Below are 17,551 nucleotides of genomic sequence, written 5' to 3' on the forward strand. Positions count from 1 at the left end.
ACGACCCGCCACCTTCCCCTCTTCCCCCAGATCCGTTCCTGTCCCATGTCTCCGATTCACAAGCTCTGCGCCAGCGAACACGCGCTCTAATTCCTCCGTGTTCGCACCCTCTCCCCCGTAGTCTAACTCGGCAGGAGGAGGTATCAGTGCGCCGGATTCGGGCAGGGGCGGCCCTGACCCCATCTGTCCGTTATCGGTGGGGTGATAAATATCTGCCAGCAACTGACAGGTGCCCTCACTGCGGCGCTGCACCGGACATTTGTGATGTGCGGCACCTGTTGTGGACTTGCCCAGCGACGGCCCCTATTAGAAAACGGCTCCTCAGGGAGGTCGGCCTGTGGTGGAACCGCGACGGGGACTATGTGAAGTGGACTATGGACAATCACTTCACCAGCAGCCTATGCGAGTTCCTCGCCGAAACTGGTCTACACTCCTTCTTTTAACTTTTTGTAACCTACATTCCACTCCCCCTTTTCTCAACTTATGCCTCAAGGCAGACTTCACGAATAAAAAAAAAAAAAAAAACTGCATGACATGTCCAAGCCTAGAGCTTTTCTTCTTTCTGATCAACTGAAAACTTATGGGAACGCTCGCATTAAGTTAAGCGGTTGAGGTGTCCACCGAGAAGTAAAGCAGTTACCGCACCTTTCATTTCCTGATAACCAGTCGTATAGAGCAAAAGTGACCGTCAGCTTGGTGTCTAGAAGAAAAAACAAATTGCGATATGCGCGCAGTCCGAATTTTGTCGTCTAAGTACACAGTTTCGCCCGCAAATAAAGGTCAGTTTGGTTTCACGTTTGTCTGCATAAGATAAGATACTCTTAACTATTGGAAACCGTGTCATCAAAACATAAACATTGCCATTCTGTAATCTTTAGTGAGCGCACGCGCTGACATATATTTGAAAGAAGTGATCATAATTAGCATTAACGGGGCCTTTTACTTTATATTTGCGATGTTACCTTATAGAGCGGTAAAAATACAGCGTACGTAAAAAACAGCTCATTTCTGGCTTTCCTTTTTTTCTGATTTCACTGGACGGGCACTCACGCAACGCTGATGATAAAAACCGAAACCGTAACTAATCGCCTCAAATATTATAATTTACTGTATAATAGCTCTTAAACAACAAACAATATTCAGTAATAAACATAATGCTTGCAAAATTTTTATTTTTAAAAGTAATTTTTGTTTTCCTAAACTGCTCGTAAACTTTTTATACGAAACTGGCATGAATGCCGGCGGCCGTAACCGTCACTCCCGACTTGTCCGTGCTGGCACTGCGGCCGTGTTGTAAGTTGAAATTTCTGCTATATTCTCTTTCGCTCGTAATTTAACGACTGTGCTATCCAATACCTTGTGTCGGCCTTCGATTATCCAAACCTTTTCATAGCGACCGATCGTTTCGCGTTGGCCCGTGTACCGTTCGTCTGGACGCCAACGTCAAATCGCACTCGGCACCGTGTCGCCGAGAGAGCTACGTCAGGCCTGCCTGCCGCTAGCTCTGCCGTGGTCATTCAATCGTTTTGAGCAGGTCTTATTCGTTGCGTCACTGCCGTGGCGTCTCCTCCGACCGCGCTTCGCCGGCTTTCGGAGCAGGGTCGTATTGGTTCCCCGCAGGCTTCTGCTCTTCGACGATGTGTCGTCAGCTGAGGGCAGCTGACAGGTGTATGCACCGCTGCCAACCCCTGAAGGGTTGCTCAACCTGGCCTCAGAATCGCTGAGAAACGAGCAGTTGGCGTTGTTTTGTCTGCCTGGTAGCCTGTAGCGTTCGTGTCAGCGTGAGGTGTGGTGATCCGTTATTAGCGTGAGTCTGCACCTTCGTGAGAAGAATGCTCATTGCGGTAGGGCTTTTTTTTTTCCGCGAACGGGAGCAGCACGGCGCGACGCTTCCCCCCTCATTAAAAACGCCCGTGAGCTAGAGACGGACCGGAGAAAGAAAATGCCACTTCCGGTTGTTTCTCGCACGCGCTTTGTAAGACCGCCGGTGGAAGGAGAGAGAGAGAAAAATGAAAGAAAAAAGGAAAGCAAATGAGCTGACCCGATCTGTCGTTCGTTCTCGCTTTGAATACCGATCTCCTTGGCGAGATGCCCAGCGCCACTGGCCGTTATACTGAAATCTGGAGGCAGCGCTCACCGTTTCTGTTTATCTGTCGCAGTTCCTTGTTTCGGAGATCCAGAGGTTTGACTGATATGCCTGAAGCCGCTGCCGGTTTCGAAACTAAACTGTGACAGTCCCCGACTCCGTCCATGCTGCCGTCTGTCGTAGGCAAAACCGTCGCGCTTTTATTGCTTTTGCCGAATGCAGAATCGGGTTTTACGTGGCGGTCATGAAGTTGAAACTGCCGTGCTAAGCAGTAAACGCCCTTGTCGGAAAGCGAAATCGCTGCAGCGTGTAATATCGCAGCGTCGTAAAGTGCGCGAGCGTTTCGCCGCCGCTGTGGGCAGTGTCTGTTGATAATTCGTTTGTTCAGTCAGTTATCACCACTACGTGACTAATGACTCGGTTTCGGATCACACTTCTGCATGCTTCTGTGGTCGAACCACAGCTTCCGTAATCTGCCGCTGCCCTTCTGCTCCAAGTTTGCGATGACTCGAAGAGCTTGCTAGTTGATAGCGCTGCAGGTTGCCTCGAATCGCGCATGAGGAAGGATAAGACCAGAAAAATAGAGTCGCAGATACCGCGCTTACGTTCGCGTGGCATGCGTCAAGATTGATAACTCAGCAAATGTCCCGTGCACCCTTTCCTGGCCGATTGTAGTGCGTTCGCCGGCCTTCTCGAAGTTCGCCCGTGAGTCAAAACGCTTCCGAAACTAAGGCAGCGCCAGCGAAGAAGGAAATATCGAAGATAAAAGCCAGTGTGGTTTTGAGACTGATGCTTTATCAGTCTCTGCCGTAAAACGGCGTGCCTTGCAAGCTCCGCTGTTCTAATCTCGGAGCGGAGGGGGAAAATGCCGGGCGCCTGAAAACAGATGCCGCTGATCGTTAGTGACGTTGCGGCCGCTGCTGTCGTGACGCTGACGTCTCACTACCGGCTGTGTTCGATGTCTCGCTTTGCTTTCTTTGTTCTTAAACGGACGTTTTTATGGGTGTAGCGTGCACTCTGCCAGCTTTCGGGCAAGCCGTTCCCACACACTCTTTGCAACCTGAGCTGGAACGTTGCCCGCTTGTGAAGTGTGCCGGCTGTCATTGGAATATCTTTTTAAGGCGAAAGCCTTTAATGCCTCATACTGTCGTTAGCAGACGCGTCAGCAGGAGTGTCGACAGACGCTTCAGTAGATTCGTCCGCCTTCTAGCATCTAGTGAATGCATGGGCTTCATAAATAAAATAAAAGGAGTAAAGTCAAGAAAAGGAAAATAAATAAAAATAAGAAAATAAACAAAAATAAAAACAATATAAAAATAAGATGTGAAAATAGAAATAAAAAACAATATAATTAAGAAAAGGGGCAAAAAAATAAATAAACAAAATATGAAAAATAAAAAAAGTAAATAAAAACAAACAGTGGCTGGGGAAACGCTTTTGCCTTGCAGCACTTTAGAGAGCCAAAGTGCCCCCTGAATTTTTTTTTTTTTCGTTTGTAAATGCTGCCAAATGGGGAGGTTATTGCACAAAGAAAATTTACATTACTACTTGACTACGCAGTGAATTCAACAGTAAGAAATGTCGATTATATTCAGACGTAGTTTATTTGACTGTGCCATGTTGGATTATGATAACAGTCGCTGCAGAAGTTGTAGTAAGCATGCTAATGTAGCGGCGGTTTTGAAAATAGCAATCATTTCAAACATTCTCCAAATCAAGAAGCGTAAGGCAATATCGTAGAGAAGTTGGTTCCCTACCTTGCAGATATTTTGCTTGGAATCTGAGACTTTTGCGTCATTCTTTCTTTTCTTGTCATTGTCACCTTTGTCGTGAGACTGCTGGTAATATACCGCACTCTTTCAATCATCATTGCACCTGTTTTTCCTGCAGGCAGCTAGTCCCTACAGAGGTGTACCACCATGGCTAGTCCACGAACGAGAAGGGTCTTACAAGACCTGAAGCCCCGGGATTCAAACAACGTGAGTGCCCGTGTCTTTCATTTCAGCTTTTCCATGTTGGCACGTTGCCCCAGCACAAACCTTGGCTTTGGCTGTTAAAACCTGTCATAATATACAAATCATTTCTGTGCTTTTTCGCAGCTAAAGTTTCTTCTAAACATTCATTCACATTTGATTGTTCTACCAAAACGAAAGGCTGCCATATGCTTCCTAGGGTACACTTACATGATCTCTAATTCTGTGCTCTAATGCAGTGGGCCAGTGTGGTGAGAACTTTCTCTGTAGAGTCTTGAGGCTCATTTTTTTGTGTTAGTGAGAGGAAGTGCGCCACAGTTGGGGGATTCATCTATCCGGTAACTTAACGCTACTGCTTGTGTGCAGAAATGCTTCGAGTGCGGAGCACACAACCCACAGTGGGTGAGCGTCACCTATGGCATCTGGATCTGCCTAGAGTGCTCAGGAAAGCACCGGGGTCTTGGCGTTCATTTGAGGTGAGTGCCTGTTGTGTGACCCCCTTTCTGCTGAAGGGTCTGGGAGTCACCTAGCTATTAGATGTAGGTGCCCAACTGGAATGCACGCTCTAAAGTGCATCTCAAACTGATGGCAGCTTGTATGCACACATGATGGATTGCAGGCTTCTGCTGATTTAACCGCTTTGGATGATGTTACTCTAATGGTAGTGTGCAAAAGGCTCTGTCAGATGTATATTGGCCCACATTGGCCTTGATTGGTAGGGTTGTCAGTAGGGGTGTGCGAATATCAAATTTTTCGAATACGAATCGAATACGAATACTTGGTTCCGAATATCGAGTCGAATATCCAATAATCAAGGACAGACGCATTTAACCACTACAAAACATTATTTGAGCGCCAAAGAACATCACAGTTAAACTATCGATGATTAAATGAACACAAAAGGTGTGTGTGGCTGCACAAAAATTATCAGACTCGAACATTATTCTTAGAAGAGTGGAAATATCAGAGAAGATGGCTGGTACACAGCATTGATTAAGGCTAGCTTGCCATCAGCGCAAACACGTGTTGCTGGGACGCACATAAAAGGTTGTAGTGAAGGAAAACCAGCTGTTCCACATGATCAGGCAGAAGTAGTTCCCTTCTAGCTGAAACGACTTCTCCAGCCACAGAAAATACCCTCTCACTTGGCACTGACCTGGCACGTATTGCGAGGTACTTCGTGCACAGCTCTGCCTATACCAGCTTCACAGTTTTACCCACAAAGGAGCTCACCAGTGCAGTCAGCTACGGCATGGCCCTTGGAGGAAGAAAGAATTTTCGCGCATTGCTCTGGGCGCCGCCTTGTTGTTATGTCTCTGTCGATAGGGCTTGCGGACCGAATTGAACGCCGGTGCTCACAATTTATATTAGGCTAGATACAAATATTCGCGTCGGGTCGAATATTCGAGACAACACGAATACTTGGATTTCGAATTGAATACGAATACTAAAAATATAATATTCGAATTATATTAGAAAATTTCGAATATTCGCACACCCCTAGTTGTCAGTGCATCTGGTCTTGGTGGCATGCTACTCTGATTGATTAGCAGTACACTTTGCATGTGTGTACAGTTGAATCTCATTAGAACTGTTTGTAACAGTAACGAAATAATGGATATAACATAGGAATTACAATTCCCCTTGGAAGTTCGGTCATCACGGGCTATAACGAAGATGTGGCTGTAACAAAGTAATCACCAGGCCCCTTCAATTTCATTATAACGAGGTTCAACTGTTTAACCCTGGAGGGCCAAACGTGGCACAAGACTCGTATGACACCCTTTGTTGACGTCATTGGTTGAGCCAAGAGGGGCCCACATGCTTTTGGTAGAAATCAGTGAGGTGGTTGAAGAAGTTTCTGTAACTTGAGAGCTGTTAAGGAAGGCATAATGTTCTGTAGTGGCCGGTGCAGCCATCAGAGAATTGAAATACAGTAGACTCCCATTTAGATAACTCGGTTAAGACGAAATCTTGAATAAGATGAACAAGTGAGATTATTTGGTTGGCTGCCCATAGGATGCAATGTAAAAAAAAAAATGCTTGAGATCAATTGTTTTGAGCATCCCCGGTTAAGCTCAACTTTTTCAGCGATCATGAACCACGGCGCACCCATGTAACAGCACTCATGGGGCGTCAATGGGGGAGTAAGGAACCAAAAAAAAATATATATAAAATGCCTTTGCGCAAGAAAGAGCACCTCCACAACATGGCTTCTGTGCACCTTCATGCAAAGCTGCAGGGAAGCCGTCTTGCAAAAGCATGTTCTCGAGGGAAGCGCTCCTACCCTGCTTATATCTACACTATAAACCATGCGGCCTTGAAGAAAGAACAGAATTTTAAATACTTAGGCGTTTATCTTACTGCTGACCTCAGGTGGTCAAAGCATGTTAATTACGTCGTAAAGAAAGCTGCTGGTATATTAGGTTTGTTAAGAAGAAATTTCAGCCACCTTCCACAGCATCTCAAAGAACAGCTATATTTTACTCGTGTCCGCACAGTACTCGAATATGCATCAGTGTGCTGGGACCCGCACACACAAGAACTTATTGACAAATTGGAAAAAATTCAAAATAGGGCAGTCCGCTTTGTACTTGGAAACTATTCCAGGACACTCAGTATCTCGGAAAGCAAAAGGAATCTTCAGTGGCCAGAACTTGAAAACTCGAAGAAGAAATCTGAGATTAAAATTTTTTCACAACATTTTCTATTCCAAGACTGGCATAGATGGATCAAAATATTTGAAGCCGCCTTTCTATGTCTCGAAGCGAAGGGACCACAATTTAAAGCTTCATGAATTTCCTTTTAAAGGTGACGTACTTCGTTATTCATTTTTTCTGCGAACAGTTCGCGAACGGAATGCTTTGCCGCCACATATTGTTTATGTTCTACCAAATGATGCCTTTTTTCACGCGTTAAGTGCATGATTTCTTGTTTTTTTTTTAATGTGAAAGTGCCCCCCTGCTGTAATGCTGAAAGGCGATGCAGGTACCAAATAAAAAAAAAAAGGCTCTCTTGTCGGTGCGGAAAAAGCAGGACACCACCTATGCTTGCGCAGATCTCGGCTTCGCACGTGCATGGGCCCTCACAGTCTAAAAGGCGTGTATGCTGAAAGCGCATCTGCTCACTGACTTGATACTTAAAAACTCCAGGGCTGCATTTTCAACAGACGCAGTGTCACGACACTTGTTATTGCAGCGTAGAGATGGTTTGGCATCGCACACACATTGCCTGTGGCATACGGAAAGACACATGGTGTGCCTGCTTGTGGCATTGCAACAGCTGTGCAGCTGAGGGAGCGAGATAAGAGAGATGCACAGCTACTCTTGCTGGGCATCTTGTAAGAACTCGGAGCAGCATGGAAAGCAAAACTCAAAAGTGCACAAACACTCACTCACGCTCACAAATAGCAGCCGCTCTGGGATAGAGTGAGATAAAAGAGACGATGGGGTTAAGGAAACTAGACCAATGCCATTTTCAAGCTGGATAAAGTGGGTTTGTTTCATGGCTTCAGCCTTGAGCTCACTTCATGCATAGTACAGTAAGTGCTCCATTTGCAATTATCCTCTCTCTGAAAGTCGTACTTTATTCATTGTTTCCATGAAGACATATATTAGCGCACCTAGCATGCTCATATTCTTTTTAGGGTAACTTTTGTTAAGACGGAACAGATTTTCCGGTCCCTTCAAGTTCGTCTTGAAGGGAGTCTACTGTATGCAGTCTGTGCTAGTGTGACTGCCGCACCACTTTTCTCTTCTCGTGAGTGACGGTCCCTCCTCCTCCTCACTGTGCCCTGCAGCTTTGTGCGCTCGATCACGATGGACAAGTGGAAGGACCTGGAGCTGGAGAAGATGCGCATCGGGGGCAACGACAAGGCGCGCCGCTTCCTGGAGGCCCAGCCCGACTGGGACCCCTGCGCACCCCTGGCCCAGCGCTACGACTCCAAGGCAGCCGCACTCTACAGGGACAAGGTGGGGGTCAGAAACTGGGAAACGTCACGAGCGGTGCACTCATGAGCCCCTCAACAAGGCTGCCCCGATTTGCATTGTTGAGTTGCACAGACGGGCAGAGGGGTTTCTTGGCACATATTGGTGGCTGCTGGAGTTCCTCGAGGCAAAAAAAGTTGGAGAGCCCCTGTCTCTCGTAGAGATGTGAAGGCCTGAAAAAAACACTGCAATTTTGGAAAAAAACCGGTTTTTTTCGTTTTTTTTCAGACGAGGAAAAATGGAAAGAAACATCGAAAATTTCACAATGCAATTTCAAGGTTTTTAATTGCTTGCTTTTAGTTTAAGCTTTTGATTTTGCTTTGAAAACAATTACAGTGTGCATAGTTGAACTATTGCAGAGCAGTCGTCATCGCCGGTGCCAGGTAGGGCTTTTAAAATGTTCGTGCTGCGAGAACGCGGTTTGAAGGCCAGGTCACATATAAGATCCAGGCTTGACTTAAAAACACACTAATACTTGAACTCACGGCTGAAGTAGAACAAAATGGCTGAAAATTCTACAGCGCGGCACACACGGCATAAATAACATAGGCTGCTGTGCGCGTGAGCGGTTTTAGCCAAATACGAGCCTAGCTTCTTGATTTCCAACGTAGCAGAGTAGAGGACATCCGCAGGAATTTGGTCCAGGACAGGGGTCTGGGACTCAGCGATGCACGTGGCCCCATCTACCTGGTGGCAAGGCCTTTGCACTAACCAGCCGCTAACTCGTCTGGCTTGCCGACTGCTGCAGATACCACAATCAACCGCCAGCTGCGAACGAAACTGGTCACGTTTTGGAAACGTGCCAACAAGGATTCGCAACAGGCTTTCAGGGGAACGCGTTCGAAAGCTTGTGTATGTGCAGTCGAACCTAGCTGTGGACACAACTTCAGGCCATGCTGCTGCGCGTAGTGCCGCATCCAGTGACACTGACCCTGAGTCCGATATGGAGTGACTTGTAGATCAGTTTTCATGTTCCCTTTCTCGGTGCAATAGAACAAGAAGTTCGTTCCACAAATACGATATTTATATCTCCATATTCGCCTGAAGTGCAAATCATTATTTATCTTCTTGGTGCAATAGAACAAGAAGTTCGTTTCACAATATGACATCTATAACTGCATATTCGACTGAACTTCGGAGAATTATTATTGATTGTCGTGCTGTTGCAAATAAATCTGTTTTTGATACGTTTTGCAAAATTTCCAATTTTTCAGGAAAAAAACCCGAAAAAAATGGTTTTTTTCACGCCGTTCAAAATTTCTTGAAATTTTACATCTCTAGTCTCTCGTACTCAATTTTCACGCCACATTGCTGTCGTGCAGTAAAGCCAACCAAAGTAAAGCTTAGTGGCTGCCTTTGCCTGGCATGCTTCGCTCGCTGCGGTGCCGAAGGTGTTATAGAAATCAAATGCACGTTAATTTTAATGAGATTGCCGTAAAAACCCGCTTATAATACGAACCCGAATATAATACGAAGTGAAGTTTTAGAGACGCGAAATGGGAAAAAAAAGTTTTACCCCCGTATAATACGAGTGACACAAGCTCATAAAAGACGTTTATTCAAATCGCATCCCGCACTCCACTTCAATCACTTTCTTCTTCAGTAGCGCTTTCTTCGGACATTTCTTTGTCCGACGAATCATCCCAAATGTACTCATCTTCCATGCCATCGAGGCGTTCAAGATGCCGCGCTTCTTAAGCCCGCTTCAGCCACCCGGTTGGTGTCACTGCAGGCTCACCTGAGCGCATCCACCCTGCGTAGCACCGCTTGACTGCTTCCTTGAACGGTTTGTTTACACAACCATCAAGCGGCCACGAAAGCTTCGTCACGTTCCGCTGCACGCGAAAAGGGCTTCTTTCTGTCGTGGCGGTCGTGGCCATTCCCGAATGCTTCCTTCGACGACACCAAACTGCCTCCCGGCCGCACCGTTGCCGATGTTCTCCGCAGCTAAAATCACTTTTCATTTGAAAGCAGCCGAGTACTGTTTTCGAGACCCTGACATCGTGCTCCCCAAAACGATATCCACTTCACGAAGCGTGCCTTACATGCGAGCACGTGCGTTGTCAACAGGCACACGGCACACTGCGACTCCCCGGCGCACCCAACGGATCAACAAAGAAACGACGTCATGACGTCGTTTGTCGAGAGTAACGAAGCCAAGCCACAGCCACGCCGCAAAAACAAAACCAAAACTTCGAGCAACTTCGAAAAGTTTTGTTCGGATCCGCAGATATAGTATGAGGCGGAAATTTAGGACGCTAATTATGGGAAAAAAACCTCGTATTATACGTGGGTTCTTAGGGTATTTCATTTATAATGTGCTAGTAGCAGGAATACACACCTTTTGAGAGGCAGTGGCTAGTTCCAAAAGACCGTCCAGTGGGAAGCAGGTTAGCCCTAGCAACGTTTAGTAAGTAATTTGCTGCCAGCACTGCAGCGAGTGGCATGCCACCACAAAGTGCATCACCAGTGGGAGTGCAGTGTATTTATTTCTTCTGGGTTATAGGTAAGGTTATCTATTGCCATTTTTACATATCAAATTTTCAATATATCGATCTATTTTGCGACCCCCTTCGAGTTCAGTATATAAGCGTTCAGCTGTAATGAGTTATGAAAGCATTTCATGTTTTACAGCAAAACTTTACTTGCGAACTCGAGAATTTGAAATAAGATTTGAGCAAAACGTGTAGAGACATGCGTTGATCCAGAAATAAGAAAAATGTAAGGACACTCTGGAATGTAACAAATATTTGACCCCTGGTGTGTGCAGATTGCAACAGAGGCCCAGGGCAAGACGTGGTCAGCCGAAACCTCGTCTGGCCGGCACCACGTGACGCGCACCTTCCCCAAGAGCAGCTCGGGACCCGACCTAAAGCAGCAGCAGAGCTACGCCACGTCCCGCTTTGACGACTCGGGCAGCCGGCCGGAGGATTGGAGCGGCGGCTATCAAAGGTGAAGCACCTCAGGACCAGTGGGAAGGAGTACTTCTCTTATGTCTACAAATCGGTTCTTTCTCGCAATGACAGAGGTGTTTAACTCTTTCCCTACCGCGCCCATTGAGCATCGTTAGCCCGCTAATGATCATTTCATGCCCTGATTTCAGACCCTTCTGCGTTGCTAATGACCGCGCTGTAGTTGTAGTTTGTAGGCCAGGAGCTAAAGTTTTGTTTCCGATGTAGTTTTCTTTTGTCCCGTGAGGGGGCACTTTCTAACGCGCTGCGAAGAAATGAAGACGCGGACCTGCGCTCATTGCCCGCCATGTTGCCCGCAGATGACACCTTCGCCGCTCGACTTCGGAGCCTTCCGCGTTGCTGACAGGCACGATGCGCATCTGGCTTGTAGCCGGAGAACAGAAGTTTTGTTTGTGGTATAGATTTTTTTGCCCCTACAAAACGGCATTTTTTGAACGCACTCCGAAGATGTGGTACTATCAAAGTCGCTTGGCAGCCTCTGCATGCGTGGCACGCGCTCTAAGACATAGCAAATCTCAGGACTCCGTTTCGTCTGCGAGTGATTTAATCAACGTCCTGTGCAACAACGAGCCTGAAAATGTTGCAAGGTGCTGAAGATCATTCAGTTTTCACATCAGTGATGATGGAAACCAGCCTGAAACACAGGCGGCCGCACTCGATGCACAACTAAGGGTTTCCAGTTATTGTTTTGTAGCAACAATACTATTCAAGATAGAAATGATTTTTTTTGCAGAGAGTGGCCAATAGAGTAACAAACATTTTGCATATTTCAGAAAATTTTTAACATTTTTTTCTTTTTAAATGCAAGCGTGTTTTTGCAAATTTTGTTGAATTTTTTTCTAAAATCTCATTTTTAGCAAATAAAGTTTTTTGTTGCAACATGGAATTTCTTGTTTAAACATATATTGATAGAAAGCACCTTTATTCACCTCTGTTTTTGGGTATTGCAATCAATATTGAATGCAATAGTTTTTACAGAAAAAAAATTTACTGAAACCTTCAGAAAATGGTCATTTTCCCCATGGTAGGGAAAGAGTTAAACGGAAAACGCGGCTTTCAAAACACGAAAAACGGCCAGGAAATCGTTCTTTTCTTTTAAATCACTGTATCCGCTTGTATGCCTAGTTTTCTATGCTGTCCCAAAGTTTGAGTACTGAAATCCACTGGGAAGTAATCTAAAGAAATTGTTTCGTGAACAGCTGTGGCACTGCATATCGGGGAAATGCTGGAAAAATCGGCATTTTTCTCCACTACATGTGATCACAACATTGGCCCAATCGGCACAAGTAATTGGCCCAATATTGTCATCACGCATAGCATGCATTCAGAAATGCACTGAACGTTGAACCAGTATTCTGCAACATTTCGTTGAGTCTGCAGGCTTTTCACATGATGTAGAGGAGAAAAAATTTGTACAAAAAAAAAGTGTATGAGATTTAATGCTGAAATTTGGCATACAGTGGAACCCAATTATGCGTCCCCCGTTTATGCGATGGCCTGCATTTTACGATGGATTGGCGCGGGCCCGGCGTATCAGGACAGAGACGTGCACATGGCATCCTGTAATGACAGTTCTGCCGACAGCTCAGACTTAAGGTTTAATTGTTACAAATGATAATGTGCTATCACAGCATTGTTGTAAGCGTTTATTTTACCATAGAGCATAAGGTAAAGCTGACTGTGCCACAACAGATCATTGCTATATCCGATATATTGTAATAATGAGTAATGTTGTAAGTGGTTTTCACTGTATCTGTTGACGCCCTGAAGTGTTTGCCACATCGCATTTTTTGTCAGTTTGGCCGTTATCTGGAGCAGTTTTTCTCAGCTTTTGTTGGGCTGTTTTCCTGTTTTACTCCAAACATTCATTTCGTAATGATAAATGAGATAAAAATGATCTTTAGTAGAGGCTGTGATGTCATGAATGGCGTTATTAGCTTTATGAGAGTTTTACTGGTTTGAGAGTGAAAATGTACGAATAGCTTGATAGAGAAAAGCTCCTTTACGGAGGAAGAAAGTGCCTCGTAGCTTTCGCAAGTTTCCAGAGCAGTGCGCAGGAATCATCGGAAGTGTAAACCTTCAGGGGATTAATTGAGGGTAGTATATGTCTGGTCACTCGGTGTGGCACCGTGTTTTATGGCTGCTTTTGTGTGCTGCCCTCGACTCCTTTGCTCTTTTGTTCGACTCCTTTGCTCTTTTGTTCGACTCCTTTGCTCTTTTGTTTTACTCCTTTGCTCTTTTGTTGCGAAAGCAACACTCCGACAGCCAAAGCGAGAGCTCAGGTGGCCGCCGTAGCTATGCTTACCTTGTTTCAATTGGTCAAAATGGTTGTGACGTCACAGTGCACGAATTTCTCAAACGGGGCCACTTGTACTTTGGCTGGTAACCATGCAACCAATTAAAGGGATCGTATAGGGATGCTCCAAGTAAGTGGGACCTTAGTTAATTGCTTAATTAACCAGTTAGGCTAATTAACCTTTCTAGTCAGACCAGATAAATAAATAACACTGAGTAGGAAATTGGTGGAGCTGGGGAATTGAACCAGGGTCTCCGGAGTGCGAGACGAGCACGCTAACCACTCCGCCGTGCCAGCTCGATGGTTTGGAGTGAACAAAGACGCATCTAGCTAATGCGGCGTCTTCGTTCACCCCCCGTCTTCCTCCCTTCCCGTTACGGCGAGGTACAGGTGTCCACCGAGATATGCGAGGCAGACACGTTTCCATTCCTCAAAAACCAGCTTACCGACGAGCAAGGCGTACAGCCGAATGGGTGATGGCGTTCTGTGGACTCCCTGGCAGCGTTGCAAGACGCTGTCGCGTTCAGCTCTGAGAGGCGAAGCTTAACATCTTAACCACACATCGGTGACGCAAGCAGTAACACCACGCTTAAGGCTTTTGCCTCACCGCACTCAAGGTCGTCAAAGTGCCCCCCTGAATTTTTTGTCTCTTGCGCAGCTACAACTTCAGCTCGGAGCAGGTGGCATCGCACAGGGACGACTTCTTCTCCCGGGTGCAGGCACAGAATGCCATGCGGCCAGAGTGAGTGCAGCCCACATTGTGTTTTCTAAAGTTGCATGTTAATGATGGTTTGGATGTCTCATTTTCTCTCTCTTTTTCACATAATGTAATGTACATACACAGTTGCTGGAGAGGAAATGCAATGTCGGTGATTTAAACGTGCACTGAAGAGGAATCTGAACTCGTCTTTTTGCCGCGGGAACTCAGTCTACGCTCTCCGAGCATTCTTAGAAACTGCGATTTATTGCCCTGTGCGGCCGATTTCCCTAATTAAGTCGAATTAACGCCCCGCTCCCGCCTTTTTTTTTTTTAATTCTTCCTCGTACGGTGGGTGGAGTCGACCAACGCGCGGAGTGCCTTTCACCCAGTCCCGTGGCGGCTTGCCGCTCTACCATCGGCGGAGTAATACGTAGTAGTCCGCAGAAGCAAATAGTCCGCGCGTATTTTTATTTCTGCGGGCTTATTTAGCGGCTATAATATCTGCGAATGAAACTATTTATTCACGGAAACCTAAAAAAGCGAAAGCAAAGCCTTCACGGAGCTGGCTGAAAGGCACTCCAACCGTTGGTCGACTCCGCCCACCGTACGAGGGAGAATTCAAAAATAAAGGCGGGAGATGGACGTTAATTCGATTTAATTAGAGAAATCAGCCACACAGGGCAATAAGTCGCAGTTTCTAAGAATGCTCGGAACGTGCAGATTGAGTTCCCGCGGCAAAAAGGCGAGTTCAGATTCCTCTTCAGTGCACCTTTAAGATGTGGAAAAGGTGGGCTTAGTTTGCACAGCACTGCAGGGTGGGGGACAAGTCAGCAGCCCCCATCGCAGCATCGCCAGTAGTGAGCAGGCGGACGAGATCGTCCGCATGGACCAGAGAACGGCAGTGCATCTTATGTTTGAAAGAGAAACAAGGGACTGTGTGGATTTTTCATGAAATGTGGAAGCAGCTTGCAAGCACTAGATAATAGCAGGTGCTTTGTTTGACACGGCAGGCACACTGGAAGCAGGGAGTTTGCAGTTGGAAAGTTGGAAACTGTGGAAAGATACTTCCAGTGTCTTTCTTTTCTTTTTTTTTCTTGGGTGCCTGTTCTGCTGCCAAGTACGCTGGGAGATGCATTTGGTTCCTGACTTCTTTCGTAATCTGTGTTTCCAAAACCAGTATTGATCACCGGACTTAAGGTGTGCTGGGCGGGCGATATGGTCCACTCTTTATCTTTCAGCACTCTAGCGACTGAGACTCTCAATTATAAGGAGTGCCTCTACTCTTAGTTTGTGTTGGTTGAATCCTCTTCTCTTCTTTTAACCCTTTCTTCACAAACTTAGTGAGAACCTAGACCTTCAGGATGTAAAAGAAAACGAAAAAAGGCCCAAAATGACAGGCATAAGGTGGGTGGATGACACCCTGCGCTGGTGGTTTCTGTGCTCTACTCCACTTCTTGTGTATGTGCCTTCATGCACTGCCGTTTTATCGTAGATACCTGCGAACTCACCCTTCTTGCTATTTTGTTATACATCTGTGCTTGTACATTCAACCCCTTTGCTTGCTTGCCTTCAGCAAATCTCTCGGTACTCAAGGATGCATTATATAGTCAGTTGATCGGAAGTCACTCTGGATCAACAGGTTTTCGTTAATTTTAGCTGGACTGTAACTTGATGAAGTTGAAAAGCAGCGTAAATATCAAGCATCTGTGTGGACATGCTTTTCAACTCTCTGACAGATTAATATTTAGTACTGAAGAGTTTGATTATCTGGACATCACAGAATGCAAGAGAATTTAGTGCTGAAGCATGGCAGGAAAAGATAGTTCTTGGCTTGGAGGCAGCCTTTTGAATCATGAGTGATTAATGGAATGCAGAGCATTAGAAATTTTTGAACGATTAAAAAGTTGGCTGTGGTGTGTGTCACAGGTGCCTGGTCATTACGTGGGCCCATGAATCGTGGCTTACATGACACTTGACGTTATATTTCTGACACTGTGGCATGCAAGATGAATTTGATAATTCGTTTGCAAACTCTACAGCTGAGAAGCTGGCTTTGTGCACGGAGCAAACGATAAGCTAGTTGTGAGAAGCCAGGCTGCTCAGCTTCTCCACAGAAATGCAATACTGAGGAGTTGAGTCAGTTGAGAACAGCGGGACTTGATTGCTCTGTGTTATTGCATGTTGATGACTGTGAAATGTAGCATAGTGGAGTTTCATTGGAAATGTTGGAAGGAAGTGACAACTTAGTGTTCAACCCCTTGTGTGCAGCGATGTGCCACCCAGCCAGGGTGGGCGCTACAGTGGGTTCGGCAACACGGTCTCGGGGCCACCACGGAGCCAGTCGCAGGAGTTTTTTGACGGGGCCTGGTCTTCCTTTAGCTCGGTGAGTGCCTTCGCTATTGAGTATCATGTGCTGGTACCGGTACTCACCTATGGGGCAGAAACTTGGAGGCTAACAAAGAGGGTTCAGCTTAAGTTAAGGACAATGCAGCGAGCTATAGAAATAAAAATGATAGGTGTAACGTTAGGAGGTTGGAAGCGGCCGGAGTGGGTGAAGGAACAAACGCGGGTTAATGACATCCTAGTTGAAATCAAGAGGAAGAAATGGCCTTGGGCAGGGCATGTAATGCAAAGACAAGATAACCGCTAGGCCTTAAGGGTAACAGTGGATTTCAAGAGAAGGCAAACTTAGCAGGGGGCGGCAGAAAGTTAGGTGCGCGGATGAGATTAAGAAGTTTGCGGGGATACGGTGGCCGCAACTGGCAAAGGACAGGGTTAATTGCAGAGGCATGGGAGAGGCCTTTGCCCTGCAGTGGGCGTAGTCAGGCTGATGATGATGATCGTGTGCTGGTGCAAGCAGAGTAGAAAAGTGTTGCTCTCGAGCAGCAATGCACAGTTGAAATGCAGCAGGAGAGGGAGGGAGGAAGTGGTAAGATGGGGACGTTACCCGGAAGGTCGTTTCGATTGGCAACTCTGCGTGGGGGAGAGAAAAAGGGGTGTAATTAAGAAAAGGAAAAGGAAAGGAAGGTATGAGGAGCTAGGATATTGGGCAAGGATATGCATGCTGCAAAATCGCAACATGTCATTGCAAGCACAACATGAGATGCATTGAGACGCAAAAAGTGGGGAGAGCTTTAATAGTGTGATTGCGCATATGTCACTTGCACTGCAGAGTAGCATGTTGGTGTTTATTGTCTGGACACATACACATCAGCACCTAATGAAGAGCAAGCATGCGGTTGTCAGGTGAAGTACTTGTTCCTAAAGACTAGTTGTGTTTTACTGTTTTTCTGGGCTCCGCTTTGGCTTAGTCGAGCTATATGTAAGAGCTTTTGAGTTTTGGCAGCTTTTTAGCGCTGATAGGTATGGCGAGCCTCTGTGTGTTCGGAAACATGACATAGGATTTGCACAAATGACCAAGATTAGGCTGAGAGCTGGGCAGTTATTTTCTTGTAGTGTTTCAATCCTGAAAAAGATTTTCTTTTCTTCTGTCACTCCGCTTTTTTTTTTTTTTGCTTAAGAAACTTCTTATGAGAGG

General features: G+C 46.0%; 1 protein-coding gene across 4 annotated transcripts in view; it reads left to right on the forward strand.

Moving 5' to 3' along the window:
- Positions 1-1,243: 1,243 nt before the first annotated feature.
- The window catches only part of ArfGAP1 (ADP-ribosylation factor GTPase-activating protein 1), a 56,574-nt gene continuing 40,266 nt past the window's right edge, over positions 1,244-17,551 (forward strand). For 3 of the 4 annotated variants that reach the window (XM_089552286.1, XM_089552290.1, XM_089552287.1), the window contains exons 1-8: positions 1,244-1,293; positions 3,977-4,065; positions 4,426-4,535; positions 7,859-8,030; positions 10,816-10,997; positions 13,972-14,055; positions 15,355-15,417; positions 16,282-16,396. In XM_089552286.1, coding sequence (XP_089408412.1) covers positions 4,006-4,065; positions 4,426-4,535; positions 7,859-8,030; positions 10,816-10,997; positions 13,972-14,055; positions 15,355-15,417; positions 16,282-16,396 — 786 coding nt within the window. In that variant the 5' untranslated portion in view covers positions 1,244-1,293; positions 3,977-4,005. The remainder of the gene's footprint in view (positions 1,294-3,976; positions 4,066-4,425; positions 4,536-7,858; positions 8,031-10,815; positions 10,998-13,971; positions 14,056-15,354; positions 15,418-16,281; positions 16,397-17,551) is intronic. The other variant, XM_089552288.1, reaches the window with a different exon arrangement.

This window comes from Amblyomma mixtum, chromosome 7 (assembly GCF_055824585.1).
Source record: "Amblyomma mixtum isolate Tamu chromosome 7, ASM5582458v1, whole genome shotgun sequence".
Lineage (NCBI taxonomy): Eukaryota > Metazoa > Arthropoda > Arachnida > Ixodida > Ixodidae > Amblyomma > Amblyomma mixtum.